Source organism: Epinephelus moara, chromosome 5 (assembly GCF_006386435.1).
Source record: "Epinephelus moara isolate mb chromosome 5, YSFRI_EMoa_1.0, whole genome shotgun sequence".
Taxonomy (NCBI): Eukaryota; Metazoa; Chordata; class Actinopteri; order Perciformes; family Serranidae; genus Epinephelus; species Epinephelus moara.
Genome location: NC_065510.1, coordinates 38,791,424 through 38,818,400, shown reverse-complemented (window position 1 = coordinate 38,818,400; position 26,977 = coordinate 38,791,424). Strand labels below are relative to the sequence as shown.

The 26,977-nt window shown below is 42.2% G+C and overlaps 1 protein-coding gene across 1 annotated transcript; it reads left to right on the top strand.

Annotated features, from left to right (window-relative positions):
- Nucleotides 1–23: 23 nt before the first annotated feature.
- LOC126390056 (transcription activator BRG1) lies at nucleotides 24–26,343 on the top strand. The gene is made up of 34 exons (XM_050044151.1): nucleotides 24–115; nucleotides 593–846; nucleotides 1,337–1,469; nucleotides 2,841–3,386; nucleotides 3,572–3,670; nucleotides 4,706–4,964; nucleotides 5,247–5,373; nucleotides 5,481–5,654; nucleotides 5,772–5,945; nucleotides 6,044–6,220; nucleotides 6,336–6,383; nucleotides 7,403–7,533; nucleotides 9,203–9,260; nucleotides 9,337–9,446; nucleotides 9,568–9,715; nucleotides 9,826–9,989; nucleotides 10,127–10,193; nucleotides 10,353–10,463; nucleotides 14,217–14,459; nucleotides 14,580–14,693; nucleotides 14,848–14,955; nucleotides 15,504–15,590; nucleotides 15,771–15,817; nucleotides 15,896–16,062; nucleotides 16,225–16,388; nucleotides 18,651–18,911; nucleotides 18,997–19,074; nucleotides 19,186–19,404; nucleotides 19,553–19,815; nucleotides 20,544–20,652; nucleotides 20,779–20,880; nucleotides 22,311–22,443; nucleotides 22,651–22,790; nucleotides 24,029–26,343. Exons 2-34 carry the CDS (start codon nucleotides 631–633, stop codon nucleotides 24,062–24,064), a joined length of 5,013 nt encoding a protein of 1,670 aa, XP_049900108.1. The 5' UTR covers nucleotides 24–115; nucleotides 593–630; the 3' UTR covers nucleotides 24,065–26,343.
- Nucleotides 26,344–26,977: the final 634 nt, after the last annotated feature.

Genomic DNA, 26,977 nt, shown 5'->3' with positions numbered 1-26,977 from the left:
TACTAAGAGGGTGAGTAGACTAATTGCGTCAACTGCTGCGTCTTCTTTTATCCCCCACAAATATCAACACGGGAGCGCAGAAATTCACGCAGGACCGCCTGTCCTGTTGATGCGGGTAGGTCAGTCGCACAAGCACAGTCCGCCATTCCCCTTTTTTATATTTAACGAGACACCCTTTCATGGTCTGAGTGAGGAAATTCTCAGTAGCATGGGCTCATGTGCATAATTTACTGTATTTCCTCGTGTTCAGTTCAAGTGCAGTGGTGGACCCTGCAGCTGTAATTGCATATGCGCGCAGCGGGTGATTTGGTGCAGCGGAGCAGGAGAATGCAGAGTCTTCATCTGATAGGCGTTGGACAAAATTCACCTATATCTTGCAAAGATTGTGCTCCCACTTCATCACTTTATCAGAGGAGCATAGCTGAAGGCAGACATGCAGCCTCACCCTCAAGATATTTCCAACAGTTTTGTCCAATCAAACCACTAAATTAATGCTAATTTAGATCACTAACTTTTGCATATTGCATTGCCACACTTCCACACTTTAGTCCTCTGTGTCACTCCCTCTCACCTTCTCTGTCATTTCTCTCAGGTCCCTGCTGCTCACCCAGGAGCAGGAGATCCAGGGCGATGTCGACGCCAGATCCCCCCATGGGAGGCACCCCTCGCCCAGGTCCTTCCCCTGGTCCGGGTCCCTCTCCTGGGGCTATGCTGGGCCCCAGCCCCGGGCCCTCCCCAGGCTCTTCTCATAGTATGATGGGCCCCAGCCCTGGTCCTCCTTCGTCTGGACACTCTCAGCCAGGGCCCTCTGGATATGGCCAGGACAATATGCACCCTCTGCACAAAGTAAGGACGCACAAACGCTTAACATCTGGCTGAGACACACCATCACTGTTCGTTCAAAACCTTTAGGAAACAGAGGTCTCCCAAATTATATGTGACAGCACCTTCACTTCAAATTTCCATTATGGCTACATTAATTCACAATGGGCACATGCTGACACAGGCACATTTTAATGCTAATCCATATTTGAGAAAGCAATTATTAGTTTGTTATACCTGTGAACAACTGCAGCTGCACATTAATCCATACATGCTGAAAACCCCATACTCCTGTTCCATATTTCTCACAATGCAGTCTACTTCATATGTGCTCACATTGCTACTATCATTATCTCACAGCTTCTTACATTTTATACAATATTACTACTGTTTTATCATTTATCGTAATGTGCTTTTCGCCAGCAGAACTGTGTTATGTTTTCAGCTGAAACTACCTAATAATTTCCCCACAGGATGGTAGTTTCATTTTGACTGTGTTTTGTTTCTGCCACAGCCCATGGAGAGCATGCATGAGAAGAGCTTGAGTGAGGAGAGCCGCTTTAGCCAGATGAAGGGACTGACTATGAGACAGGGCGGGCACAGTGGTATGGGTCCTCCACCCAGTCCTCTTGACCAACACTCTCAAGGTAGGCATGCTGCGTACAGTCATCTTGCACAATTTCATCCTTTCCAGCATTGTGTAAGACAAGTTTCTTCACGCCTGACTTAACTGTGATGGCTCATAGGGAGTGTCATTAGCCACTTAATGACCTTTAAAAAAAAAAAATCTTTAAAGTGTTTCTGTTGATGTCAAAATACTGTAATTTGTACAGTGGCTCTGTACAACAAAGGTGCTGGTTACAATCAGGGGGCAACTTTGTGGCATGGCCATACAGCCAGCGATAAGAAAGGGACACAAGGAATGAAACAGGGCAGTCAGACAGACAGGCTGTGAATCAGAGTTTAAAACATTATGCAATAATGGTCTGGCGAGACTTGTTGGGGAATAAATCATTAGTTATCTAGCTACACTGCAGGCCTCTATTAAAGGGATGGTTTTGACAGTTTTGGAAATCAGCTTATTAGCTTTCTTGATAAAAACTAGACTGATACCACTCTTTTGTACGTATGGTAAATATATATCTACATCCAGCAGACAGTTAGCTTAGCTTAGCATAAAGACTGGAAACAGGGGTAAACAGCTAGCCTGGCTCTGTTCAAAGGTACAAAATCCACGTACCAACTAGACTTGTTCCGATACCGATACCAGTATTGGATATGCCTCTGATACTACCTAAAATGCTAGTTCTGGAATCGGCAAGAACACATTATTTATTGGTAAACTTTAGTACTTTCACACTTTTTGAAGTGGCAGTTTTCCTGGGTTTCAATTCTTTGCTGCTCTAAAACAACTGCCTACAGGGCAAATCGCGCTGTGCAGCCACAGGCATTGTTTTAAAGCAGCAAAGAAGAACTGAATGAATTTCTGCTTAAAAAAAGTGTAACATTAGCCATTAGCAAAATTTCTAACCAGATAATAAAAGAAATTCTATTGCATTCATTCTCTGTATGTATTTGTTCATATTTTACAAAGACTTTACCCTGAGCCATGCCATGGAACAATGACAGCAATCATTTCACATCCACACAGAGTTAGTAGTATACAGCTGTTGAATTATGATTTTTTTTTTTAATGCAGTGGTATCAGATTGGTTGTCACTATCAGCCAATTCACAAGTTCAGAAATCGAAACCAGTGTCAGGAAGGAAGAAATGGTAGCGGAACATCTCTTCTACTACAAACACCTCTAAAGCTCACTAATTAACATGTTTGATATGAACCACAAATACCAAAGTGTAAAGATAAGAATGTGTGGTTTCACAGGGATTGTGTGGAAATATTTCTTGGTCAGACAAATACTTCCCAGACAAATATTTCCTTTACAGACCCAAGGTGAGCGATATCCACCCAACACCCCTTCATCTGTACCTGTTTGTCTTTCTGTCTGTCTCTTCTAGGTTATCACTCTCCATTAGGTGGCTCTGACCACTCCAGCCCTGTCCCCTCAAATGGTCCCCCCTCTGGACCGCTTATGCCATCATCCTCCTCTTCCTCCTCCTCTGGCGGTCCCGGCTCAGCCTCCACACCCTTAGATGGCCCCAGTGGTGATCAACACACCCTGGGTCCTAATAACCGGCCTGGCCCTCCAGGTAGCTCCGGCCCAGGCCCAAGCCCTGGACCCAGCCTGGGACCCAGTGTCTCCACCCTTGGATCTGGCCTCGAATCTGGAGGCCCTCCAGGCCCTGGTGGCCCTACTCCCTTTAACCAGAACCAGCTTCACCAACTCAGAGCCCAGATCATGGCTTATAAGATGCTGGCCCGGGGACAGCCCCTGCCAGAACACCTCCAGATGGCAGTCCAAGGGAAGAGGCCGATGCCTGGGATGCAGCAGCAGCAACCCATGCCCACTCTGGCTCCTGGAGCTGGAGGCGGGCCAGTAGGTGGACCAGCAGGACCAGTACCAGGGCCTGGGCCAATGGGCTCAGGCTACAGTCGAGCTCATGGTGAGTGTATATAGGGAATCTCTTGAATACCTACTTATTTCCTAAAAGACACATATGTACCTGTATGGCGCATTGAAACTACTAATACTGTAGTTAACTGTAATTCAGTCATCTTCTCAAATTTCATTTCTATATTTTGTAGTGTAAATGTACTGAAGAAAATCTGTACATATTTGTTTCTTTAGGAATGATGGGTCCCAACATGCCTCCTCCAGGCCCATCTTGTACTCCAGCTGGGATGCAGGGACAAAACCCAAACGGACCACCCAAATCCTGGCCTGAAGGTATGTGGTGCTGCTGTAAGACCTGAAACCTGTTGGTCCCTTGTCGAACTTTAGTGAGTAGCTCTGATGTTAGAGGAGAAGGTGCTGAGTGACAGCTGGTACATAAACGTATGTCAATATAAATTCCAGCTATTACCTCTAATCAAGGAAAGAACATTGATAGGAACAGTATGTTCGTACGCCAATATATGAGGCCATTTTTGTCAAGTAATAACTTGGGATTTTTCCAATAAGAGTTTATGGCTTCAGCATTATGTTCACACTGTAGACCCTGGCCCATTATACTGTAATGATAAAGATGCTGCCTTCAAATGGGGTCATGTTTGTCGTATTCACAACCTCGTAAGTGAAAATTTTCTGAAAGCTCCAAGTTCAAGAGTTGTGGCACGTTTGCTGATGTTTTTGAGAAATGCCTGAGACCATGGAATTTCATTTTTCAGTGGATGGTAAGTTAATATGTAGTCATTTTAGCACGTAGAGTTTTTCTTTGTAATTTTAAGGCAGCAAGAAACTCATTGCCTGCATCTTCTTTCAATTATTCCACCTCCCAGTATTTATCCTAATTTTTATTCCAAGCAAACTAGATTTGTCTAGTTAAAGGTGCCCTGTGGAGTTTTATTGTAAAAAATCATAAAGTCATGTTTCCATTCAGTGTACATGCAGTCTGTGTTTCTTGGTGTCACCACCACCAATGGTTGATCAACAAAATTGTGTGAAACAAATAACAGGTATGTGTACGATGTTGCCCACATGTGCATCCTCATGAGTGTGCACAATACAAACAGTTTGGGTACTCACTCTTAAAGACATTGGTCCATAGAGCTGTCTTTGGTCATAAACTCCAGAGGTTACCTTTTAACATAAGGTGTATAACTTTCTGTGCAGAAAAAGATTTTAGGTTTCAGTGTCAATGTTGCTTGAACATAACCAAAAACAGTTGTAGGAACACTTTATAGTTTTTTTCCATGAAAATAATAATTTTCTGTACATTGAATATAGATCTTTCCTTCATCCCTACACTTCACTTCCCTCCAGGCCCCATGGTGAACGCAGCAGCCCCCTCCAACGCACCCCAAAAGCTGATTCCGCCTCAGCCCACTGGTCGGCCCTCTCCTGCCCCACCTTCAGTTCCCCCTGCTGCCTCCCCAGTAATGCCTCCACAGACTCAGTCCCCTGGCCAGCCGGCACAGCCTACTCCCATGATGCCTTACCACGCAAAGCAGAACCGCATTACCCCCATTCAAAAACCCTGCGGCCTTGACCCAGTGGAGATACTGCAGGAGAGGGAGTACAGGTACGCCAGGGGATTCACAGTTCCCCTCATCTCGTTTACTATTTCTGGTGTGTAAAGGGACTGAACCTGAAGGGTTGAATGGTGACTGTATGGTACCATAGGCAGTACATTGCTGGAGTGTTAATTTTTTATTCATTTTTTTTATAAAAATTTCAAAAAGTGCAACATAATTACCACAAGCTTTTTCTTGTATACTGTCTACCAAAGATATTCAAAATCAAACGTACAAAAAATAGACAGCATGAATAATTCATTATAAAATACAACTTAGTACTCCCTCAGGTTACAGGCTCGTATCACTCATCGTATTGCTGAACTGGAGAACCTGCCGGGCTCTCTGGCTGGTGATTTACGTACCAAAGCTACTATAGAGCTCAAAGCCCTCCGCCTGCTTAACTTCCAGAGACAGGTACGCATTACATCATTAAGCTTCACACTGTCACTTTGCATGTTTTTGTGATGGGGGTGTTAATAATGAGTCCATGTTGTACATTTGTTTGTGTGTACGCTCCACAGCTGCGGCAAGAGGTGGTGGTGTGTATGCGTCGGGACACAGCTCTGGAGACTGCCCTTGATGCGAAGGCGTATAAGCGGAGCAAACGTCAGTCCCTGCGAGAAGCGCGCATCACAGAGAAACTGGAGAAACAGCAGAAGATTGAACAAGAGCGCAAACGCAGGCAGAAACATCAGGTAGAGGATAAACAGAGTCGAGATGTTACCTTTGATGAGATTAAAAGTCGTATTTTTGATTGACTCCTCTCGTGTGTCCTCTCTGTCCTTCATCCCATACTTTCATTCTGATCTTAGGAGTACCTCAACAGCATCCTGCAGCACGCCAAAGACTTCAAAGAGTACCATCGCTCCATCACAGGCAAAATGCAGAAACTGACCAAAGCAGTGGCCACGTACCACGCCAACACTGAACGGGAGCAGAAGAAAGAGAATGAGCGTATTGAGAAAGAGAGGATGAGGAGGCTCATGGTGAGAAGAAACCACACAGACGCAGTTACACAAGCACGCATTATCACACACCTAACTGTGTACACACCCTCCTTCACACACTGTGTCTGTCCTCCCAGGCTGAAGATGAGGAGGGCTATCGTAAGCTGATTGACCAGAAGAAGGATAAGCGTCTGGCCTACCTGCTGCAGCAAACGGACGAGTATGTCGCCAACCTCACCGAGCTGGTCAGAGCTCACAAAGCTGCGCAGGCCCTCAAGGAGAAAAAGAAGAAGAAGAAGAAAAAAAAGAAGAAGGTATGGAAAACAGAGGCTCCAGCAGCAGTGATCTCTCTTTGTGATAATTGACTTTTACACCTGAGAGTTGTATGTGATCTCTGTTGTGATTAATCAACTTCTTCTTGTCTCACAGTTGGAGAACGCTGAGGGTCAGACTCCTGCCATGGGTCCTGATGGAGAGGTAGCCACAGTGATGACATTGTTAACCTTGTGTATATTGCTGTATATCTCCTCCAGTAAGGAAGAGGCAGTTAAAGCAGCTGATTTTGTGATGCACTTACTCTTAAAATATGCTGGGTTCACATTGCTGGGATCCTTTGTTCTGTTGCTTTCTGTGGTCTCCATAGAGACCTCCTCTCAAACACAGCATAGATCAAATTGCGCACAAAGCTTCAGGGGGTAATGTTTTGCTTTTTAGTGTTGTCATGGCAAAAAGAGGAATCTGCACACTGTTCTTTGCTCCCAAAGTGATTTTTTTTGTTCACTGTCACTGTGCAACATTTTGATCCCTTAGATTTTCATCAGGCACAAAGTGGCACTAACAAACAAACTGATGACTTATCTGCAACAGGTGACCAAAATTAAAGCCAGTGGCTGTAGCCCATGGCAACCATGTGAGCATAATCAGAAAACAATGAAGTAAACTAGAGGGGCACTTGGAGAGCACAGGCCTCCATTAAGGCCAAATGAACTATCTCATATTGTTAACGCAAGTAAAAATACTATGTGTATCCACCCCATGAGTCGCATCTGCTTTAAAATTATTATAATTATAATTAATGTCTTCTTCTTTGGCCCATGCTACACCCTTCCACCAAGTTTCCTGAAAATCAAGCCAGGAGTTTTTCCATAATCCTGCTGACAAACAGATGAACTGAAAACATAACCTCCTTGGCAGAAGTAACAATCTAACACAGGTGACAACAATTGTATAAAAATTAACAGCCAAACAGAATTACATGTGTGTAAAAGTGTATCAGTAATATTCCTACAGCATACACTGTACAAATCATCATATTTGCTGGACACTTATTGGTTGTTGAATTGGCCAAACAGCAGCAACTTAATTATCACTCATGTAAACTTAACTTCTATGCACAATCTGTCTGAAGCGTTGTCTCATTTCAATCAGCCACCATTTAAACCCAGATCCAATGAAACTAACCCAGTCTAAAAGATAACATACCTCCCCCCCTTCAGCCTCTGGATGAGACGAGTCAGATGAGTGACCTGCCTGTGAAGGTCATCCATGTCGACAGTGGGAACATCCTGACAGGATTGGACGCTCCTAAAGCTGGACAGCTGGACACCTGGCTGGAGATGAACCCTGGGTGAGACTGACTGGAGAGAGGAAGAGGGTGAATGTGTGTGTCTGTGGTTGTAGGTGCGTCAGTGTCAATCAGTCCATTGAAATGCTGAATCTTGGCAGTGAATGAATTGCTGTGGAATTTTAAGGTCCCGAGAGGGTCAGTTCTAAATAAGTGGTGACTTTTCATTTGGCACTGTCAGCTGGTTTGGATCTGTGGTTTAACTTGCTACATGGCTGAGATCTTAACTGTATGCATGTTACTTTGCAAACATTATAGTACTAACATGCTAAAACCCTAATGCTGCGTTCAAATGGGGTTGTGTTTACCGTGTCCACGAGAACAGTCCATTTGAGCTCCCCCCTCTTGTAGTATTTACAGCCTTGTAAACTGAAGTTTTCTGAGAGTTCACAACTTCATGTACATGACTTCTGATGTTGTAAACAAAAGCTCACAAGTTCCATTTGAACGCAGCATAAATATTATACATACCACTTGTTAGCATGCTAATGTCTGGTAACATGTCTGGCAGCTAATATGCTAACACATGTAAACATGCTAACATTATCATTTACTTCAAAGTAAAGCTGAGCCTAATTACCCCTGAATTACAGCTCAGACTGTGTAAAGTGGAGTTGTACTGAGGATAAATCTTTCTGAATTTAGGTAACGACATAGCCTTTTCTGATTATGGCTTGTCTCCTTAAAGGGATAGTTATGGTTTTTTTGAATTGGGGTCATATGAAGTACTTATCCATAGTTCATGTATTACCTACAGCAGATGGCAGCTGGCACGCTTCCAGTTTAGAGGAGCAGGCTAAAGCACAGCCACTGAGGATAAGCAGCGTAGGCCTACCGCTGTGAACAAGGGCAGCAGCAAATTGTATTTCAGCCACCTTAAATAGTCAATAGCAGTTAAAGTTTATGATATAAGTAGAATATTTTCACTGCTTAACCTTGCCATCAGACAGCCCTTTTGAATAAGGAACTGAAGCCGTTATCTATGCCCTCTTCAAAGCCACCAGACTCCATTGACAAAAACAGTAATTTCACCTCACTGAGCATGACAGTTGCTGGTCTATCACTGCCTCAATCAGTTAGCTTGTTTGTGTTATTGTGTGACTTCTGTGTTTTAACTGGTAGTTCAGATTCACCAAAGTCACACAATAACACATACAAACTAAGTGATGAAGGCAGTGGTTGACCAGCATCTCCTGTGTTTTGCAAGGTAAAATTGCTGTTTTTGTCAAAGGAGTCTGGTGGCTTTGAAGAGAGCATAGATGGATGTAATGGCTTCTGTTCCCAATCGGAGAGGGCTGTCTGATGGCAAAGCGGTGAAAATATTCTAAATATAGCATACGCTTAAACTTATATTGGTTTTTTTAAGTGGCTAAAATTGTTTTGCTGCTGCCCCCGTCCACAGCAGTATATTAGCTTGGTTGGTGGTCCTCCTGCTTGCTTCTTTAAACTGGGGGTGTGCTGACCGCCTTCTACTGTAGGAAATAGACTGACTATAGATAAAAATCTGAACTATCCCTTTAAGCCCTCTTTTTTATTTAGTTGACTTTAATGCCTTTGTGTGTGTGTCTAAAATATTCATTAGAAGTGTACATGTGCACATGAATGACTCGTACAGTTTGAATGTTCAGATACAGGGCGTTTGGTAATTTGAGTATGCATGTATTTTGTTCAGTTATGAGGTGGCTCCCCGTTCAGACAGTGAGGACAGCGAGGAGGAGGAAGAGGAGGAGGTGGGTTGTTTTAAACGACAATGTTTGAATTCAATTTCATATTCATTGCTCCAATCACTGACAAGTTGTGCGGCAGGAGGGAGAGGAGGAGCCCCATCCATCAGCTACTCAGGTGGAGGAAAAGAAGAAGATTACAGACCCCGACAGCGAAGACGTGTCGGAGGTAGACGTACGACACATCATTGAGTGAGTACATACATGGAGTATGTCTCAGGGTCACTCAAACAAAAAATGCATGTCCTCCTAAGGTATTAATAAACCACCAAATGACTTTATGCCATGACTGAATAAAACTCTTCCTCTGCAGAAATGCTAAACAGGATGTGGATGACGAATACAGCGGTGCAGCGTTCGAACGTGGGCTCCAGTCTTATTATTCTGTGGCACACGCTGTCACAGAGAAGGTGGAGAAACAGTCCAGTTTATTAATAAATGGACAACTTAAACAGTATCAGGTAACAATCACAATCACATCAATGACATTATGTTCTCAACCTTTTCATGCTCAAATACTTGATAACAGAGGTACATTCTTTGTTAAACTTTGTCCCTTACGGTCTGTCAGATTAAAGGTCTGGAGTGGCTGGTTTCCCTCTACAACAATAACCTGAACGGAATCCTGGCAGATGAGATGGGTCTGGGAAAAACCATCCAGACCATCGCCCTCATCACATACCTCATGGAGCACAAACGGCTCAATGGTCCCTACCTCATCATTGTACCCCTCTCGTTAGCATAACCTCTTTATTTGCAAAAATACCCTGTTTGTTTTGTCTTATTCGTCAGGGACACAACAAATTAAAAAAAAAAAAGAATTTCACATTCTTCAGAATAAACTTCTGAATGACAATGTCTCTCTTTGACAGAACTCTTTCTAACTGGGTGTATGAGTTTGACAAGTGGGCACCGACAGTCGTGAAGGTGTCCTACAAGGTGAGTTTTTGCAGCCACATCACCCTAATTGATTTTTTACTACCTGCCCATAAAACTCAAAATCTCAGGATGTGTGTTTCTACTAATGCACTTATAAACTGCGTTGCTTAAAATAAATATTTCTTTTATTATTGTGATTTTACATTTTTTGGCTTTCAGGGGTCTCCTGCTGCTAGAAGAGCCTTCGTCCCCCAGCTGCGCAGTGGAAAGTTTAACGTGTTACTCACCACTTATGAGTACATTATCAAGGATAAACAAGTACTGGCAAAGGTGAGATGGGATGTACAAACAAAAACAAGCAGAAGGACACACACACAAACACACCAAGGCAATTCTTTTTTGTTAATTGTATGATTTTGAGGTTTTAGAGTGTTTTTGTTTGTCGTCTCCCACTCTTTAAATCCCCGAAGTCTCCAAAAGCTATTTGATCCTGGCCAATCTGACCGCCCCCTGTGCTGCGTCTCAGTGCTTTCTCCTAGGTGCTGCCACACACTGACACCACCTGTTAACGTCTCCCACTGTCCTCTGTGGCCACCATGCTGCCATGCACTCATGTACTCATATACCTGTAGGCTTCCTGACTGTGCAGAAAGGTGGGTGTTGTAGCATGTGGTCAGGAACATATTTGACTGAGGGGGCTTACACAGGAGCTACAGGAAAAGTGCTCAGACGTTATTTCATCAGTAGTTCCATCAGCTGTTGGTACAAAGAATGTGCACTCCCTCACCTCAGACACAATTTCTCTCTGGACTGCATGAGTCAACATTTCTAGTATTTCATGTTTTAATTGTGCCAGACATCCAGTTGCCTCATTTGTAGATGTTTAAAGAGAAGTGGATACAGCTTTGGAGGTGGGGCCCAGTTAATTCTTGTGAAAGTTGCTCAGTGGTTTATTAGGCCAAAGAAATTTCACTGTTGCGTATAAAATTACCCAGATTTTTGGCACTGCTTCTGTGCTGTATGGCCCATAGAGCAGCACACTAGAGTCTTTGCCAGCCCTTAACTTGAATGTGGATAAATTAACTGAATCAAGCGGCTCCTCTAGACTTTTCAAGTATTATCCAACCGACTGAATCAAATTCTGATACTGACACAATTTATTTTGAGGGGGTGTTAGGCTCAAAAAATGTATCGGCTGATTTTCAGATGTCTCTTTCACAATGTAAGTCTATGGGGAAAAGTCTTTTTGAATCTCATGGCATCACCTGACAGACTTAATTCCACTGTTTGGCCACTACAAAACTTGGCTCTAAAGCCTGGCGCACTTCCAAGGGGCCCGGTCTCTTTGCTGAAGCCACTCATGTTAACTGGGCAGATTATACATCCACTTGTAGTCCGGATCATTAGCTTTCACAAAACTGCAGCCCGAGGTCTGTGTCCCCCCACAGTGAAAGTCTATCACATCCAAGATATTTTATGGATCTAAAAATCAACTCTAAAACTGTCCTGGCATTTTTTGGCCTTTCAGCCTGTTCAGGCTGCACTAATGATTAGCCACTCCCACAAATCTCTCCCCAAGTTGAACTGACTCCAACCCTTGCACTTAGACATTACCTGATGTGATGACATTGTCATGTCAGTCAGATTAGTTAGAATTGCACATTTTTCAGACTTATGATTTCAGTTTAAATGTGGTCCCAAATAGAGTGTGCCAGGGCTGACGTCAAAACCCGGAAGTTTAGCATCACGCTGGTTTCTGGAAGAGAAAGTGAATGTGATTTTTGCATTGCGTTTTGGATTATGTCAGAAAATAAGCTCTGTTGCTAACACAAGTTTATGATACTTACAGGTTTTGTTCAGCGAGATAATCTTCACATATGAACACCTTTCATACCGCATTTGAAGCTTAAATGCAATCGCCAGAAGTAAAAAGCTAATGTTAGGCTTTAACGGACTACATGACTACTCCACGGTCGCATGACTCTTGACGTCACCGCCACTAAGCTTTCAACTGATTTCGGCCGCTTCACTTTAAAAACATTGTATAATGGGTAATTGGACTGTTTAAGCTAAATAAGAAGCTGTAATGGCGGACTGCCAGCACTCTCGCCTGTTCGGGGGTGATGATGTTTAATGTCCCCAACAGGGTTTGTAGTCGTATTGAGCAACTTGTTTGCAACCGCCTTTTTTACTACACGTAAAAGCTTCAAAATTCACAAGTAGAGTATTTACTGACGTGTCTTATGTCGTAGAACAAAACCTGAAACTCGCTTAAGCTTTTGTTAACCACAGACCTTATTTGAGGCATTTTACCAAAATCCCATTCAAAAAACGTATTGACTTTTAGACGAGAGAACCGGAAGTGCTAAACCGGAAGTGCTAAAAGTGCTAACAAAGCACTAACTGGCACACTCTATGCAGAGCAGCCAACAGACTGGTGGATTGAAACAAAGGTGAGCTTTAATGTAGGTGGTAAAATACATCTAAAACAGGCAGGTAACAAAACTGAAGGTGCAGGCAGATGTAACTCACAGTACAAATGAAAGAAACTCTGAAACTTAACTAAGAACAAACCAGGACAACATGATGAACATGGGGATAAACCATAGACTGTATGTATGTAAACGCAGGGATGCAATCCAACCAGGAACATGAGAGATCAACACAGGCAGGCAACCCAAACCTGGGAATGAACTGACAAATACAGATAAACTGGCCAAGGACAAAGGGAAAGACACAGGTCTATATTTACAGAGTGCTAATCACAAGAACAAGACACAGCTGGAGTAGGCGAGCACAGGCAAAAGGAGGGAAACACAAGGAATGGCTAACAACGAGGGTGTGGTGGGGAAGACCATGGTGGAGAAAACAAAACTGGGGCTGAATCCAAACGTTTGGACTTCACCGCACTTGCAGAATCGTGGACTTTGCAGACGCGTTCCTGAGAACTCTGGAAGTGCAAAGGGCTGTCCAAATCTGCGATTCAACTAGTCCACAAGGGGCCTAAAGCGGACTTTCTGCGGACTTCCAGAGAGTCCGCTTGGGGTGTAGACTTTACTGATTCAGTTGCCCACAGTTCATTGCAATACGGACAAGACATGATTTAAAAAACAAAACTTATGTGTATGTGTAACAGTAGTCTATTAAAACAATACTTGAATGGTGTACGCCAGAAATAATATTCAACCACATCATGATACAGAAATATGTATAATTATAGGCTGTAGGGAATCAAAAAGCACTATATTATTGCTGCCTTCCCTACAGGTTGTGCTTTGTAATGCCAGAAATATAGGCAAGATAATTGGCCGAAAATTAACGAAAGATCTTCTAATGTAACTAATACGCCTACCTGATGTATTAAGTCATAGCCCAGACCTCAGTCAGGAACATCTCTGTATTTAAATGTCTGCAGTCTGTACTTATACAGAAATGTATTTTGTTGACTCACAAAACAACCCTATACATGAGATTTATATCTTGTTATCTGCGGTGACAGATGAGCAGACAGAATATGGCAATGATTTAATAGTCGCTTGAATGTTTCCATGGCAACGAGTCTATTAGCAGCTTGCCATCTCTGCCTTTGCAGACTTTCCGTGATGACAGTGAACTCGTCACAGTATGTACGACTGAAGTCCACGAGGGATCAGTCTGCAAGTCCAGAGAGTGGACATTTGGATTCAGTTAACAGTCGACAGGTGTACAGTGAACAGTGGAACAGGGAGGGACTAACGAGACTGATACAAAGCAGGAGTGTATAAAAACAGGTGTGAAACAGACAAAGGCAGGAAGTAAGACAAGGCATGACACACGAGGAGGGTGACCTTCAGAATAAAACAGGAAACTATGAGCAAAGCCTGGGATCGTGTCAGTGACTGGGTTGTTCAGCCCGTGTCAACAGGGGATGGTACAGCACCCACCTTCCTACACCCATGTGCTGTAGTTCAGACAAGAATTTCCCCTTGTGGTGGCTCAAGGCTTTGGCTTGGGAGTGAGCCAACATGGTTTGTGAGACATTAAGTAGTAACAGCTTAAATCTAAAGTTCTTCTCTCCCCTCTCTTTTACTTCAACCCCACCAGATTCGTTGGAAGTACATGATCGTGGATGAAGGACACCGTATGAAGAACCACCACTGTAAGCTGACCCAGGTCCTGAACACCCACTACCTGGCCCCACGGCGAGTCCTGCTGACAGGAACGCCACTGCAGAACAAACTACCTGAGCTCTGGGCGTTGCTAAACTTCCTCCTGCCCACCATCTTTAAGAGCTGCAGCACCTTTGAGCAGTGGTTCAACGCCCCTTTCGCCATGACTGGAGAGAAGGTGGGGGGAAGTTCTCAGCTGCCACATCACATTCCTTTTTTTTTAATAAGTGTTTGAGAGATGACAACACGCAGGATGCACAGTATCTTTCTTGTTAAATCTCTTTCTTTTACTCTCTAGGTGGACCTTAATGAAGAGGAGACCATCTTGATTATCCGTCGTCTCCACAAAGTGCTCCGTCCCTTCCTGTTACGCAGATTGAAGAAGGAAGTGGAGGCACAACTTCCAGAGAAGGCATGTTTTTAAAATATTAATGGATAGGAAACAATCCCTGAGTGTTCTCCAGTATTTTTAATAGTATTTGCAATGCTGGTAAAAGTAATCATGCATATACTTTTCTTTCTGTCCATGTCACTCATTAATTCCACCTGTCTCTCCTCTCCATCAGGTGGAATATGTGATCAAGTGTGACATGTCGTCTCTTCAGAGGGTGCTGTACAGGCACATGCAGGCCAAGGGGGTCCTGCTCACTGATGGATCAGAGAAGGACAAGAAGGTAAAGACAGAAACCCTTTTACCACTGTGGGTATTTGGCTCGTGCATCATTAAAACTAAACAACACCAAAATACAATTGTTTCTACTTTATGTTGGTTTTATGTTTTACAAAATATATGACGTGTTAATTTCTGTCTCTTTTCATTCCAGAATCAGAAATAATTTGATCATGGAAATGAGAGTTCTGCAACATGATAGTTTATTTTAAATAATAGGCCCAGATAAGATGTGGCACTAGATAATGTACTATATGATAGAATTACAGTATACTGCAATATGTACAAGAGTGGAAGTTTGGCTTTGAGACTTGCATTGCTTATTTGACATTCATGAATCACTTTTAGGATAAGTTGAGCGTAGGAAAAATGTGATCTATTTGTTTGTTACGGTTTGGTCCTTGGCTCTCACATTTAGATACTTAATGCATTAATTGAAGCTCAGAGAGAGAATTGATGACTGCCCTTGGACGAGTCTTTGTTAATAACTGTTGAATGAAAATATTAAACTGTGACTGCAAGCTGTACATCTTGTCTGGTTGTATTTCCCAGGGTAAAGGCGGCACAAAGACGCTGATGAACACCATCATGCAGCTGAGGAAGATCTGTAACCACCCTTACATGTTCCAGCAAATAGAGGTACTACTGAGGAGGATGATGCAAAAACATTTTGTCTTAACTGAAGATAGCAGTGTCTCTGATTGTATTTAAAATATATATAGAACATCTATCAGGATAGAAGGAGCAATAGGAAACTTGTCAATATGAGCTTCAAAATAAAGACACGATGTTAGAATACATTTTTGATTGCTTTTGCAGGAATCTTTTTCTGAACATTTAGGATTCTCTGGTGGGATAGTCCAGGGGTAAGTACTAATTCACCTTCAGATCAAGATCAAACACACCGTAACTCTTGTAACCCATCCATCTACCTGTGCCTTTAGTCCTGACTTGTATCGGGCATCAGGAAAGTTTGAGGTGTTGGATCGAATCCTGCCAAAGCTGAGAGCTACAAACCACAAAGTGCTGCTCTTCTGTCAGATGACCTCACTCATGACCATCATGGAGGACTACTTTGCATATCGCAGCTTCAAGTATCTACGTCTAGATGGTGAGACAGTTTACTTGAACCAGTCTTTGCAAATATGTCCTTTATTCTCACTGTTTTTCATGACACTTTGATGCTAAATCTTCTGTCTTGCTTGAATTATTTTTTTTCCCTTTGTTCCTTCACATGCTTTTCTAATCTTTTCCCACCTCCCTTACATCTCAGGCACTACGAAGGCCGAGGATAGAGGAATGTTACTGAAGACATTCAATGACCCAGGGTCAGAGTACTTTATCTTCCTCCTGAGCACAAGAGCTGGAGGCCTCGGCCTCAACTTGCAGTCTGCAGACACCGTGGTTATTTTTGACTCTGATTGGAACCCACATCAGGTGTGATGCATGTTTATTTTAATATACAAAAGGCACCATTTGATAAAAAATCAAGTTGATATCAACTTGGGCTACATCCACCGTAATACCTTTTTAAAGTGCGTAACGGTTGCTGCATTTACACCCAGCACTCACCTTACTTGGGTGTTTTGGAACCCTACAAACAGAGATTTTGAAAACGCAGCTGACCCCATTTTAGTTTGAAAAGTCAGAGGTTGCATTTAAGTCTGGATGGGCGGATGGAAACGGAGACTTTTTAAAAAGATGACGCAGAAACCCATGTTTTCTTCCCAATTGGTTCTTATCCAATAAGCCAAAACATAAAAGCTAGGTCTATATACCCTTTGTGATTTTATCCTTCTTGTGTGGGTGCTCCTTTTCCATTGCTATGGCTACCTCCGGGGATTGACAGTGCTTCAGGTACAGGTCTAATATGTCACCATATTTGCTTTGCAATGACTCACAATTTATTTCCGATGTCTTGACCGCCTTATACTGGTGTGTTAATTTCAGTAATAGTTCCACCTCTTCATCGGTCCAAGCAGAGAAATCTCTGGTCTTCCTTTTCTCCTTATCTTCATCGTATTTTCTCTAACTAAGTATAGCTGCAGAGTAGACATTTGTCTACCTGTTTATACAGGCATGCGTATGCCCAGTGTACATCGATGATCATGTGATGTGTGTGTGTATGTGTTAGAATGGACGGAGATTATTTCTGTTTTTCTGAAACGGTTCTAAAACGCACAAGTGTATGGAAATAATTTTCATTTAAAACACAGTTTTAAAATGAAACTGTATTAGTGTGGATGTAATCTTAGAGTTTCTTTAGAATGTAGCAGTAAGAGGCTACTATCTAGTATTAACATACACATAAAAATAGACATGGACACAGCAACACAGATATCTCAGATTCAGAATCCAGAGTTTTGGATCAGGCAATAAATGATTACGAGTCGTCAGTTGTTTGATTTCAACTAGAGAACAGTGGGAAGAAAAGATGTCTCAAATCAGTAGTCTGAAATTAATTATGTCAAAGCTGTTTGGAAAACAAGATATCAATATACCGCCTCTGTCTGACCTCCACAGTGCGGATGTGACAATGCTGTGGGGAGAGCTAATTAAACCTGTGCTTGCTTATAATTCAAATCACCAAACTCCATAATTCCATGTATTGTATTTACAAGAAATGCATAATTTAATCAGTTTTTTAAAAAAAGCAGCTATAAGACACACACCAGATGGTAGTTCACCATCGGCCCTGTGAAGGCAGGTTGCTCAGTCTTTAACGGCCCTGGTCGATCCTTTGTCACCATGGCACTCAAAGGCCTGTGACTTTTACTTTCTGTTTTGGTTTTGTTGGAGCAGCTGACAACAGCACAGCGCCGAAAAGAGTCTGTCTGTCTGTTGAAACTGTGAAAAATTTTGTAACAATTTAAGTTTTCTAGAATATATACTTTATTTTAATGGCATTTGATGATGATGTTTTCAACATGTCGGACATAATTTTTGTCAAAAGTGCTCAAAAGGACAAAAAAATCCAAAATACATATTGTTCCTCCTGCCTGTAGTGCTGTTTATCAGTCTCGATTGCTTTGGTGTGAATTGCTGAGTGTTGGAGATATCTGCATGCATCTACTGCCAGCTCACATAGCACCACTGAGCTAGCTAACATTAAAGCATAGCCATGGAGTACACCATTAATGTTTACATCTTGCTCTGTCACGAGCACGAGCCTCTCGTCTATGAGTAGATGCACCCATCCTTCTGCACAATAAAATGGTTGATGGTTGTAGCTCAGCAGAAAGAAAATAGTTCCTACATGAAACTGCTCACAACAAGGTCTGTGGATTATCTTGAGTAACCGGGTCATGATTTCTGGAAGGAGACATTGCTGTTGAGTTTTTCAAAAGTTTTTGGGTTTTTTTTGGCATTTTGAGCGGCTCAGGCCACATGCCATCTAGTTCCATTATGTTGGAGAGAATGGAGACATCTCTACAGCCGCTATCTCCTGCACTCTGCAATTCACACCAAAACAAAAAGCCCAGATTGATAAATAGCACTACAGGTAAGAGGAAAAATAACCTTTAAGAAGTGAAAGTCCTCACAGTGTTATATGTGGGTTTACAAGTGAGGTGTCACCTCAGTAATGTTGGCTTGTTTACTACTGCCTACTCCTCTATAAACAATGGGAAACCAGCTCTTGTTCTCCTGCCACAAATTTCTCAGAGCAACATTTGAACTTGTGCTAATTCTCCTCTCCAGGACCTGCAGGCTCAGGACAGAGCCCACCGTATTGGTCAACAGAACGAGGTCCGTGTGTTACGACTCTGCACGGTCAACAGTGTAGAGGAGAAAATTTTGGCCGCTGCCAAGTACAAACTAAATGTGGACCAAAAGGTCATTCAAGCAGGCATGTTTGACCAGAAGTCTTCCAGCCATGAGCGCAGGGCCTTCCTGCAGGCCATCCTGGAACACGAGGAGCAAGACGAGGTCTGGGGTCAGGAAGTGTGTCTACGCATGAATGTGTGTGCAAGCACCAGAAACACACAATATTCACAGAGTGAGCTTGCTTATGCTATGCTTGCCAATGTGTGTCTGTTGTATTCAGGAGGAGGATGAGGTGCCAGATGATGAGACCGTCAACCAGATGATTGCCAGGAGTGAGGAGGAGTTTGACCAGTTTATGGTCAGTGTTATGTTTGGAAGATACATTTTAAGTCCTCACTTACAGTGCTTAAAAACCCTCCACCTACATATTTGTTTTGTTGCCCTTTTTTCTTTCTTCCCCCTTCCTCAGCGTATGGACTTGGACCGACGTCGCGAGGAGGCCCGTAATCCACGACGAAAACCTCGTCTGATGGAGGAGGACGAGCTGCCCACTTGGATCATGAAAGACGACGCTGAGGTTGAACGCCTAACCTGTGAGGAAGAGGAGGAGAAAATGTTTGGACGAGGTTCGCGGCAGCGGAAGGAGGTGGACTACAGCGATTCACTGACGGAGAAGCAGTGGCTCAAGGTAGCCTCATGGGGAAACTGGGAAACACATTTCTGAATACAAAAATTCAAATACAAAATAAATCCCCTTTGCTTCAAAGTAAAGGGTTGATCCTTCTCTTGTGATTTCAATGCTTTAATTTTAATCTCAGTCTGTGTTTCCCATGCAGGCGATAGAGGAGGGCACCCTGGAGGAGATGGAGGAGGAGGTGCGTCACAAAAAGACAACCCGCAAGAGGAAACGGGACCGCGACCTGGACCTGCCTGGTCCCTCCTCGTCTTCAGGGGGAAGAGGACGAGGGGACAAAGATGAAGATGGGAAGAGGCAGAGGAAGAGGGGACGACCGCCTGCTGAGAAACTCTCCCCCAACCCCCCCGCTCTCACAAAAAAGATGAAGAAGATCGTGGACGCTGTCATCAAGTATAAAGACAGGTAACGGAACTGAGATTTGGCTGTAGTCTGTGACACACATGACACACACTTCACATGTTGTCTGGTGCTTATTAACTGACTTTAAAAGTGTAGTTTTAGAATGAGTGTAATAAGAGGAGTGTGAGGAGATTCAACAAGTCTTCTTACTGTTTCAGAACAAAAAATCTGCAAATGTTTGACACATTATTTAGTTTCAGGCTAACTTAAGTCAAACAAGAAGTGATGTTGCACGTCCTTAACATTTATAGGAACTGGGAAAATCACTGTACAGTTTTCACAACTGCATATACACAATTCCTGAAATAATGCATATTTTCCAAAAAACAAAACCAGACCAGAATGTACAAGCTAAACACTGACTCTAGATAGGGCCGTTTGTGTTTTCCTGTTGTGTCGGCCACCGTATTTTTCCTACACACTTGGCACACAGGGGAAATTTAAGTAGGTTGCAATCTACAGCCACATCATTCGATGCCACTAAATTCGCTTATCGTGGAGAAATGATCCCACTAAATGGCCAGAAGTGAAATGCTTTGATATTTTAAACTATTAAACTGAATCACACGGTAGGATCATCACTTAAGCTAACAAAGATGAAAACCAGTTAGCTTCAACTTTATTAGCAACTGTAATTTAGTTGTGAGTGTCAGGATCCCACAGTTTTCCCATACTTCCCTCTGATGCTTTTCAAGTGTTTAGTCTCATCCTGATGATGTCATTTCCTGCAGCACCAGTGGGCGTCAGCTGAGCGAGGTGTTCATCCAGCTGCCATCTCGGAAAGAGCTGCCAGAGTACTACGAACTGATTCGCAAGCCTGTGGACTTCAGGAAGATCAAGGTTAGTAATAGGAAAGCCCAAACAACAAACAAACACAGCAAGAAAACATATAGATAACAGGTACACATTATATGTTACTTTCTCTCATATATACTGAGTGATGTGCGTACTGTATCTTCACTGTAGGAGAGGATTCGAGGGCATCGCTACCGCAGTCTGGGCGACCTGGAGAGAGACGTCATGCTGCTCTTCCAAAACGCTCAGACCTTCAACCTGGAGGGATCACTGGTGAGACTGACTGTTTACAGCATTCACTCATGTCCTCATCTCTACTGTGAGCTGCTCAGTTAGAGTGGTGTGTATGCCTCTCACCTGGTGTATGCCGGATTTTTACCCATTACAGAAATTACTATTAGTCTTACTGTCATATCTCAGCTACTACTACCCCTTCTCCACACTCATGTGCTGGCTTGGTTTGGTTTAGTTTGACTCAGCACATCAGCCCAGCGTGGCAGAGATTTGTGTCTCCATTACAACAGGGCTACCTGCTTGAAAATGTGTCTTTAAATAATGACAGCTTGACTTGAGTGATGACCCTTAAAAGCAGCAGGCAGACCCATGGCTTAAGTCCCTCGCTATTTTGCAGCAAGTGTTTTTGCATCATATAGCATGGCAGAAAAAAGGTTACCTGTTGGTGGTGAGCTGTTTACTGTGGCCGTTTTTGTTTTTACTCTTCCTCCCTGTGGTGTTAGGAGACTTGTTTTTATTAAAGAAAAGCCACTAACCGGTAATTCAGTGATAAACAGAAGTCCCTTGTTATTTTCTTGTGGAAAAAACTTTTATTGTGAAACAGAAAAATAAGGAAATGTTGATTTTTAACTGAACAAGACTCCTGTATGGCTGAAAACGAACATGAAATGATAAAATAAAGCCGATATCTAAAGTAAAAACAGGACGCAGGAGAGAAACTAAAGTCCAAACCCCAGAGGTTCACTTAGAAGCTGCAAAAGCACTGAGAGCTGAACACATAGAGACTTTAATAGACCTCTTTCTCTTTGGTCTCCTGCACAGACAGATGTCAGCTGAGTCTCACAACACACATGCATGTTTCAGGGGGAAGAGGGGGTAATCTGGGTTTGGCTGCGGTCTGTGAAACATCACCGCCACCTGCTTGGAGGAGGTCAGGCGCACTTTTGGCCCTGCTCCACGGAGGGTCCATCCCCGGCACAGTTCACCACGTTAAAACAGACAAAAGAAGCGCAAATCCGTGCGGCGTAGTTTGACTTGGCGTGGCCAAAGGTGGTTATGGAAATAGAGTATTCCTGTCCTATATTTAGGAAATGTAGAGGGTTAGTGTGCCATAATTAGATGTCAAAAGTCTGATTGGTGAAACATGGAGGGCATTATACATGTTTGACTGTATTGCTCTGTAATATATACCCTGATTGCCTTGATCAGAGAGCTTTAAAAAAAAAAGGTCAATATTAAAGCTGTAACTGCCATGTCACTGGAGAAATTATATATTTTTTTGCTAATTGGCTGAGCAGTCTCCTATATCATGTTTAGCAGACGATTTGTGTCAGTTTTTAAGGATACATATCATTATGCTGTTAGTAATCGTGCAGGAATTGTGGTTACTGAGAGCTTTGTGTCATGTATGTGTTATGTATGTTGGTAATAGACAGTATTTTTCTACCATGTTTTTCTCACATGAGCAGATATATGAAGACTCCATTGTCCTCCAGTCCGTGTTCACCAGTCTGAGGCAAAAGATTGAGAAGGAGGAGGAAAGTGAGGGAGAGGACAGTGAAGAAGAGGAAGAGGAGCTGGAGGAAGGATCCGAGTCCGAATGTAAGCGTCCGTTTGAAGACAGCAGCAGATGTTGTTGTTGTTGTTGTTTGTGTTGTGAAGTCCTTTTTCTCACGGACCATTTTTCACCTGAGACAGACTCTTAAGTTTCGCTTCAGTTACATTGATTTGATAACACTAAAATACTTTTTTATGCTTTTGATACCATAAACATGTTCTGTGTGTGTGTGTGTGTGTGTGTGTCTCCAGCTCGCTCAGTAAAAGTGAAGATTCGTCTGGGAAGGAAGGATAAAGGTGGAGATCGAGGAAAGGGACGCAGCAGACGAACAGGACGCACCAGAGCCAAACCTGTTGTTAGTGACGACGACTCTGAGGATGAGCAGGAAGAGGTAACTCTGTGTGTGTGTGTGTGTGTGTGTGTGTGTGTGTGTGTCTGTCTGTCTGTCTGTCTGTCTTAATAAGAATCAGTTTTAAAGGAAACTTCCTTTTTTTAGAAACTGAATACTACTGTCTTAGTGTTTTCCAGTGTATGTCTGAGTTCGAATAAAACAGGTTTCCCACAGGACCTTGAAATCCTTGAAAGTTTGTGAATTCGGTCGTTGAGTGTGAGGGATTTGGGCCTGGACGGTCCTTGAAAAGTCCATGAATTTGATGTTTAAGAAGGTATGGGAACCCTGATAATGCTGCACTTACTTCTGACATTGCATGAAACAGATAAACAACTGAGTTTAGAAGGTAAAAGAACACAACATTCAAACCCTAACACAGTGTAAACAAAGGTGAACACCCAGATGACCAGCCTACGTATTCATGTGCACTGCTGGTTTGTTTACAGTGACACATGGGATGTTGTTTTATTGAAAGATCAATTTTAAGGCCAGGTTAAAAAATATTATATTCCTTCAGAGAGTAAGAATATTTTTCAGACCTTTTAAAACAATGAGTAGGGAATGAATGATGGATGTGCTCAGGCAAATTAATAAAACCCTTCATTTAAAAACTGCATTTTGTGTTTACTTGTGTTATCTTTGACTAATGTTTAAATTTGTTTGATGATCTGAAACATTTAAGTGTGGAAAACATGCAAAAAAGTAAGAAATCAGGAAGGGGGCAAACACTTTTTCACACCACTGTATATACAGAGATGTAAACAGAAAACAGTAAGTAAAAGTATATCAGAGCAGAGTGACAGTATATCATATTATATCGTGTCATGTCGTGTTGTGTCATATCATATGATCATATATCATGCAGCAGAGGCTCAAACCTGCAGAATATATTAATATTGCAGGCTACATTTTCTCATTGTCCTTTGTTATATCTGCCAAGGAGGTTGTGTTTTGGTTCGCAGAAATTACTATATAATACCTTAGTTTTTGGTGTGTACTGAGGATTTTAGAGCAGTTTCTTCACACTAATGGAGATGTTATTTTGAACTTTTTTGCAATGTCATCATGAACTCAACACTAGCTTGAAATTGTTTTTAAAAAGGCATGACACATATCCTGTGATTGTCATCAGTTTATCTGAGTCTAATCAGGTGTATTTTTCTTTCAGATCCATGTGGGGCTGCAGATCATAAAATATTCTAGACGTTCTCTAGTTTTCTCTTTTCTCTCTCCTCCAGGAGCGTTCCCCCAGTGCCACTGACGAGGAGTCCTGAACTGTGCTGAACTGAGGAGAGAAGGGGCCATAAAGGAATATGCCATCAACTCAAGCACTACATTCACAGTAAATTAAACATGCCTCTGTTAACTCCATCCACCCTCCATCAAATGTCATAGGACTCAAAGAGAAGGGAGGTTTGCAGTACAGAAACAGATACATATTATTATTTGATTAGTCATATTGACATCACATGGAAACAGTACACACTGCAATATCATAAGATACACAAATTAATTTGACTGTGCAGCATTAACCCTTTTTGTGTGAAGAAGTTTTATTACAGAGGGATCGAATGAGCTTTTTGTCTTTGTGTGTAATTTCAGGAAGGTTTTCAATCTGATGAAATGAAATTGTTGTCAGTGTGCAGGTGTTAAAAGACTACTGGGAGTCAGAAAAATATACACTACAAATGCACTAAAGCCATTTGTAATTTCACGTTTCTGACTTGTAACAATTACAGCAGTAACACTTTGCTTTAAGTCCCTATACTTACCATTTATAAGCAGTATGTAAACATTTAATAAACAGTTGAATACTATAATGTAGTCATGTGCAGCTCTAAGGACATTTAAGTGTTTATTAATGTATAGTAATTGTGATTCTCTTATAAACCATATTTTGTATTATTACTATGTTTTACTATATTGTCAATTCTTATCTGTTTATAAACCAGCCTCCACTGATGACTGACCACAGGAGGAGTTACAGCTGCTGACAAATACATTAATAAATGCTTGTATCTGCTGACAAGTATGTTATAGTGTGTTATGAACCATTTACTAAATGTTTACTGCTTATAAATGCGTATTAGGGGACTTAAAGGAGCTGTATGCGACATTAAAGGCATATTTATGATTTAGAGTCTACACAGCTGGTGTGTGCTAACAATGGTAATGGCTGAGCTGATAGCAGCTTGCAGTGTTACCAGGACTAACAGTGCTGATAGAGCTTACAGTGTTAAAGTGGGGGGCATTGGGCATCTACGTTGACGCTGTTCCACCACTAGGGGCAGGATGATATTTTCAGCAATAGCTGCCATATTAGCACAGTGCAGAGTGGTGGTGATTAGCTAGCCAGTGGGGTACACTCACATGCACGCGAGGCCAGACCGTCTACCACAACAAGGAACAGACAAGCTCAGATTACGTCGCACACAGAGGGAGCGTGACTTTTCTCTGCTCAGGACGCCATTACTCCACTGTATCTTTATGTACCAAATAGTGGTTTGCTGCTGTATTAATGCTCTGAATGTCGTATACAGCTCCTAGAAAGTGTTGCCATTACAACTAACCCAAATGGTGTTTAAGAGGAATAACAGTTCAGTTAGTTGAGACATTTAATTTCCTGTGAAGCCTGTATTTATACAGATCTTCTCATTTTGTGATCAAAAATGAGTCCTCAGCTAACCCGAGGAGTTAGAACTGGCGGGAACCAGTAAAGTGAAGTAAATAAAATTGAATGTAAACAGAAAATGTTTTCAGAAAGAGCTGTGTTTTCATCCAGCTGCTACCTTACCTTACCTTGCTTTGCTTCTGGACATACAAACTTGATGTTTCACCTCTGCTTCGCTGTGGCCATGTGTTGTAACAACAGTCAGCCACTTCGGAGCCACTGTGATTACTGAGGTGTGTGCACATCACATATTTGTGACCGGGGCTCACTGTTTGAGTTGGATATCCAGCCTCCTGTGGGCGCAGGCAGGGTGTTTCCAGACTTCTCAGAAGCTCTTCAGCAACTCACCACAGTTATGTGACTGAGGTTTAATGGCGTTGGGTCCAGGTCACTGTATATTAAGTACAATATAAAAACAACCTTGCTGCTGCTGCGTACCAGTTACACTTCCAATATAAGCACTTACTATAACTGTTGATTGTAGACTAAAAAAAATCATCATTCATCAATGAGTACTGTAACTTTAACTGCTTCTCCTTCAGTTGTTGTGTGGTGATTTTAGGATTTCAGAACTGTTTGATGTACTTTGGCACTTTTTATGTTTTTTGATTTCAAGACAAAGGACCAGAGGGACAGTGGCTCCTCTCTGCTTGTGAACGCCTCCTGGCTGTATGGTGTTGGATATACTGTATAGAGTATTTTGTAGAGTATCATGTCAATGCACGTGTGTACAGCTCGCAAGTTCAGTACAGCACTTTTTTTTTTTCATCATGGTAGAGTGAACAACATACAACCAAAGCATAGTTTCTCCACTAAATTATTGGGATCTGTCTGTGTTGTGTTGTGGTCATCGTCGCTGGAACTCAAAACGTAACAATAAACCACAGTAAAAGTGAGTGTTGTTGTTTGTGTGATGTAGTGCTGGAATATTAACCCTATTAGCCAGTTGCCAGTCGTCAACTATTTAAATGACCGATTAAAGGTTTGATTTTTTTTTTTTTATTCTATTTTTTAGCAAAACTGCCAAACATTTATTGGCTCCAGCTTCCAAAATACGCATAGTTTATGTTTTCTTTGTCTTATAACTGAATATGTTTGAGTTGTAGACTGTTAGTTGACCAAAACAAGGCATTTGAAAATGTCTCCGTGGGCTCTGGGAAACTCTGATCAGCATTTTTAGCTACCCTCCACATGATCAAATAATCAACAGATTAATCAGTACTGAAAAACTAAAGTGTCAGAAACTGCTGTTCCTTGAATGTCCACTTGAGGCTGTCTCCAGAGGCCAGTCAAGTCAATCCCCATAGACCCCCATGTTAAAATGCCCAGCTTTACAGCAGAGATAAACATGTTTACAGTCTGGTACAGTTAATAATTTAATCTAATTTCAACACTTACGACAACTGAATGCGGCTGAATTTTTTTATAACTCCCATTTGCATTTTATTAAGGCTTAAAGTTGTGCATTAATTAAGGCCGGGACCAATTTGAGTGACAGGCTGTCTGCCAATAGTGT

Excerpts from the sequence above, each read along its gene's own strand:
- LOC126390056 (XM_050044151.1), top strand. The coding sequence starts at position 631 with ATGTCGACGCCAGATCCCCCCATGGGAGGCACCCCTCGCCCAGGTCCT. Across the intron at positions 6,384-7,402 it reads CCATGGGTCCTGATGGAGAG|CCTCTGGATGAGACGAGTCA; the intron begins GTAGCCACAGTG and ends CCCCCCCTTCAG. Across the intron at positions 10,194-10,352 it reads TCGTGAAGGTGTCCTACAAG|GGGTCTCCTGCTGCTAGAAG; the intron begins GTGAGTTTTTGC and ends TTTGGCTTTCAG.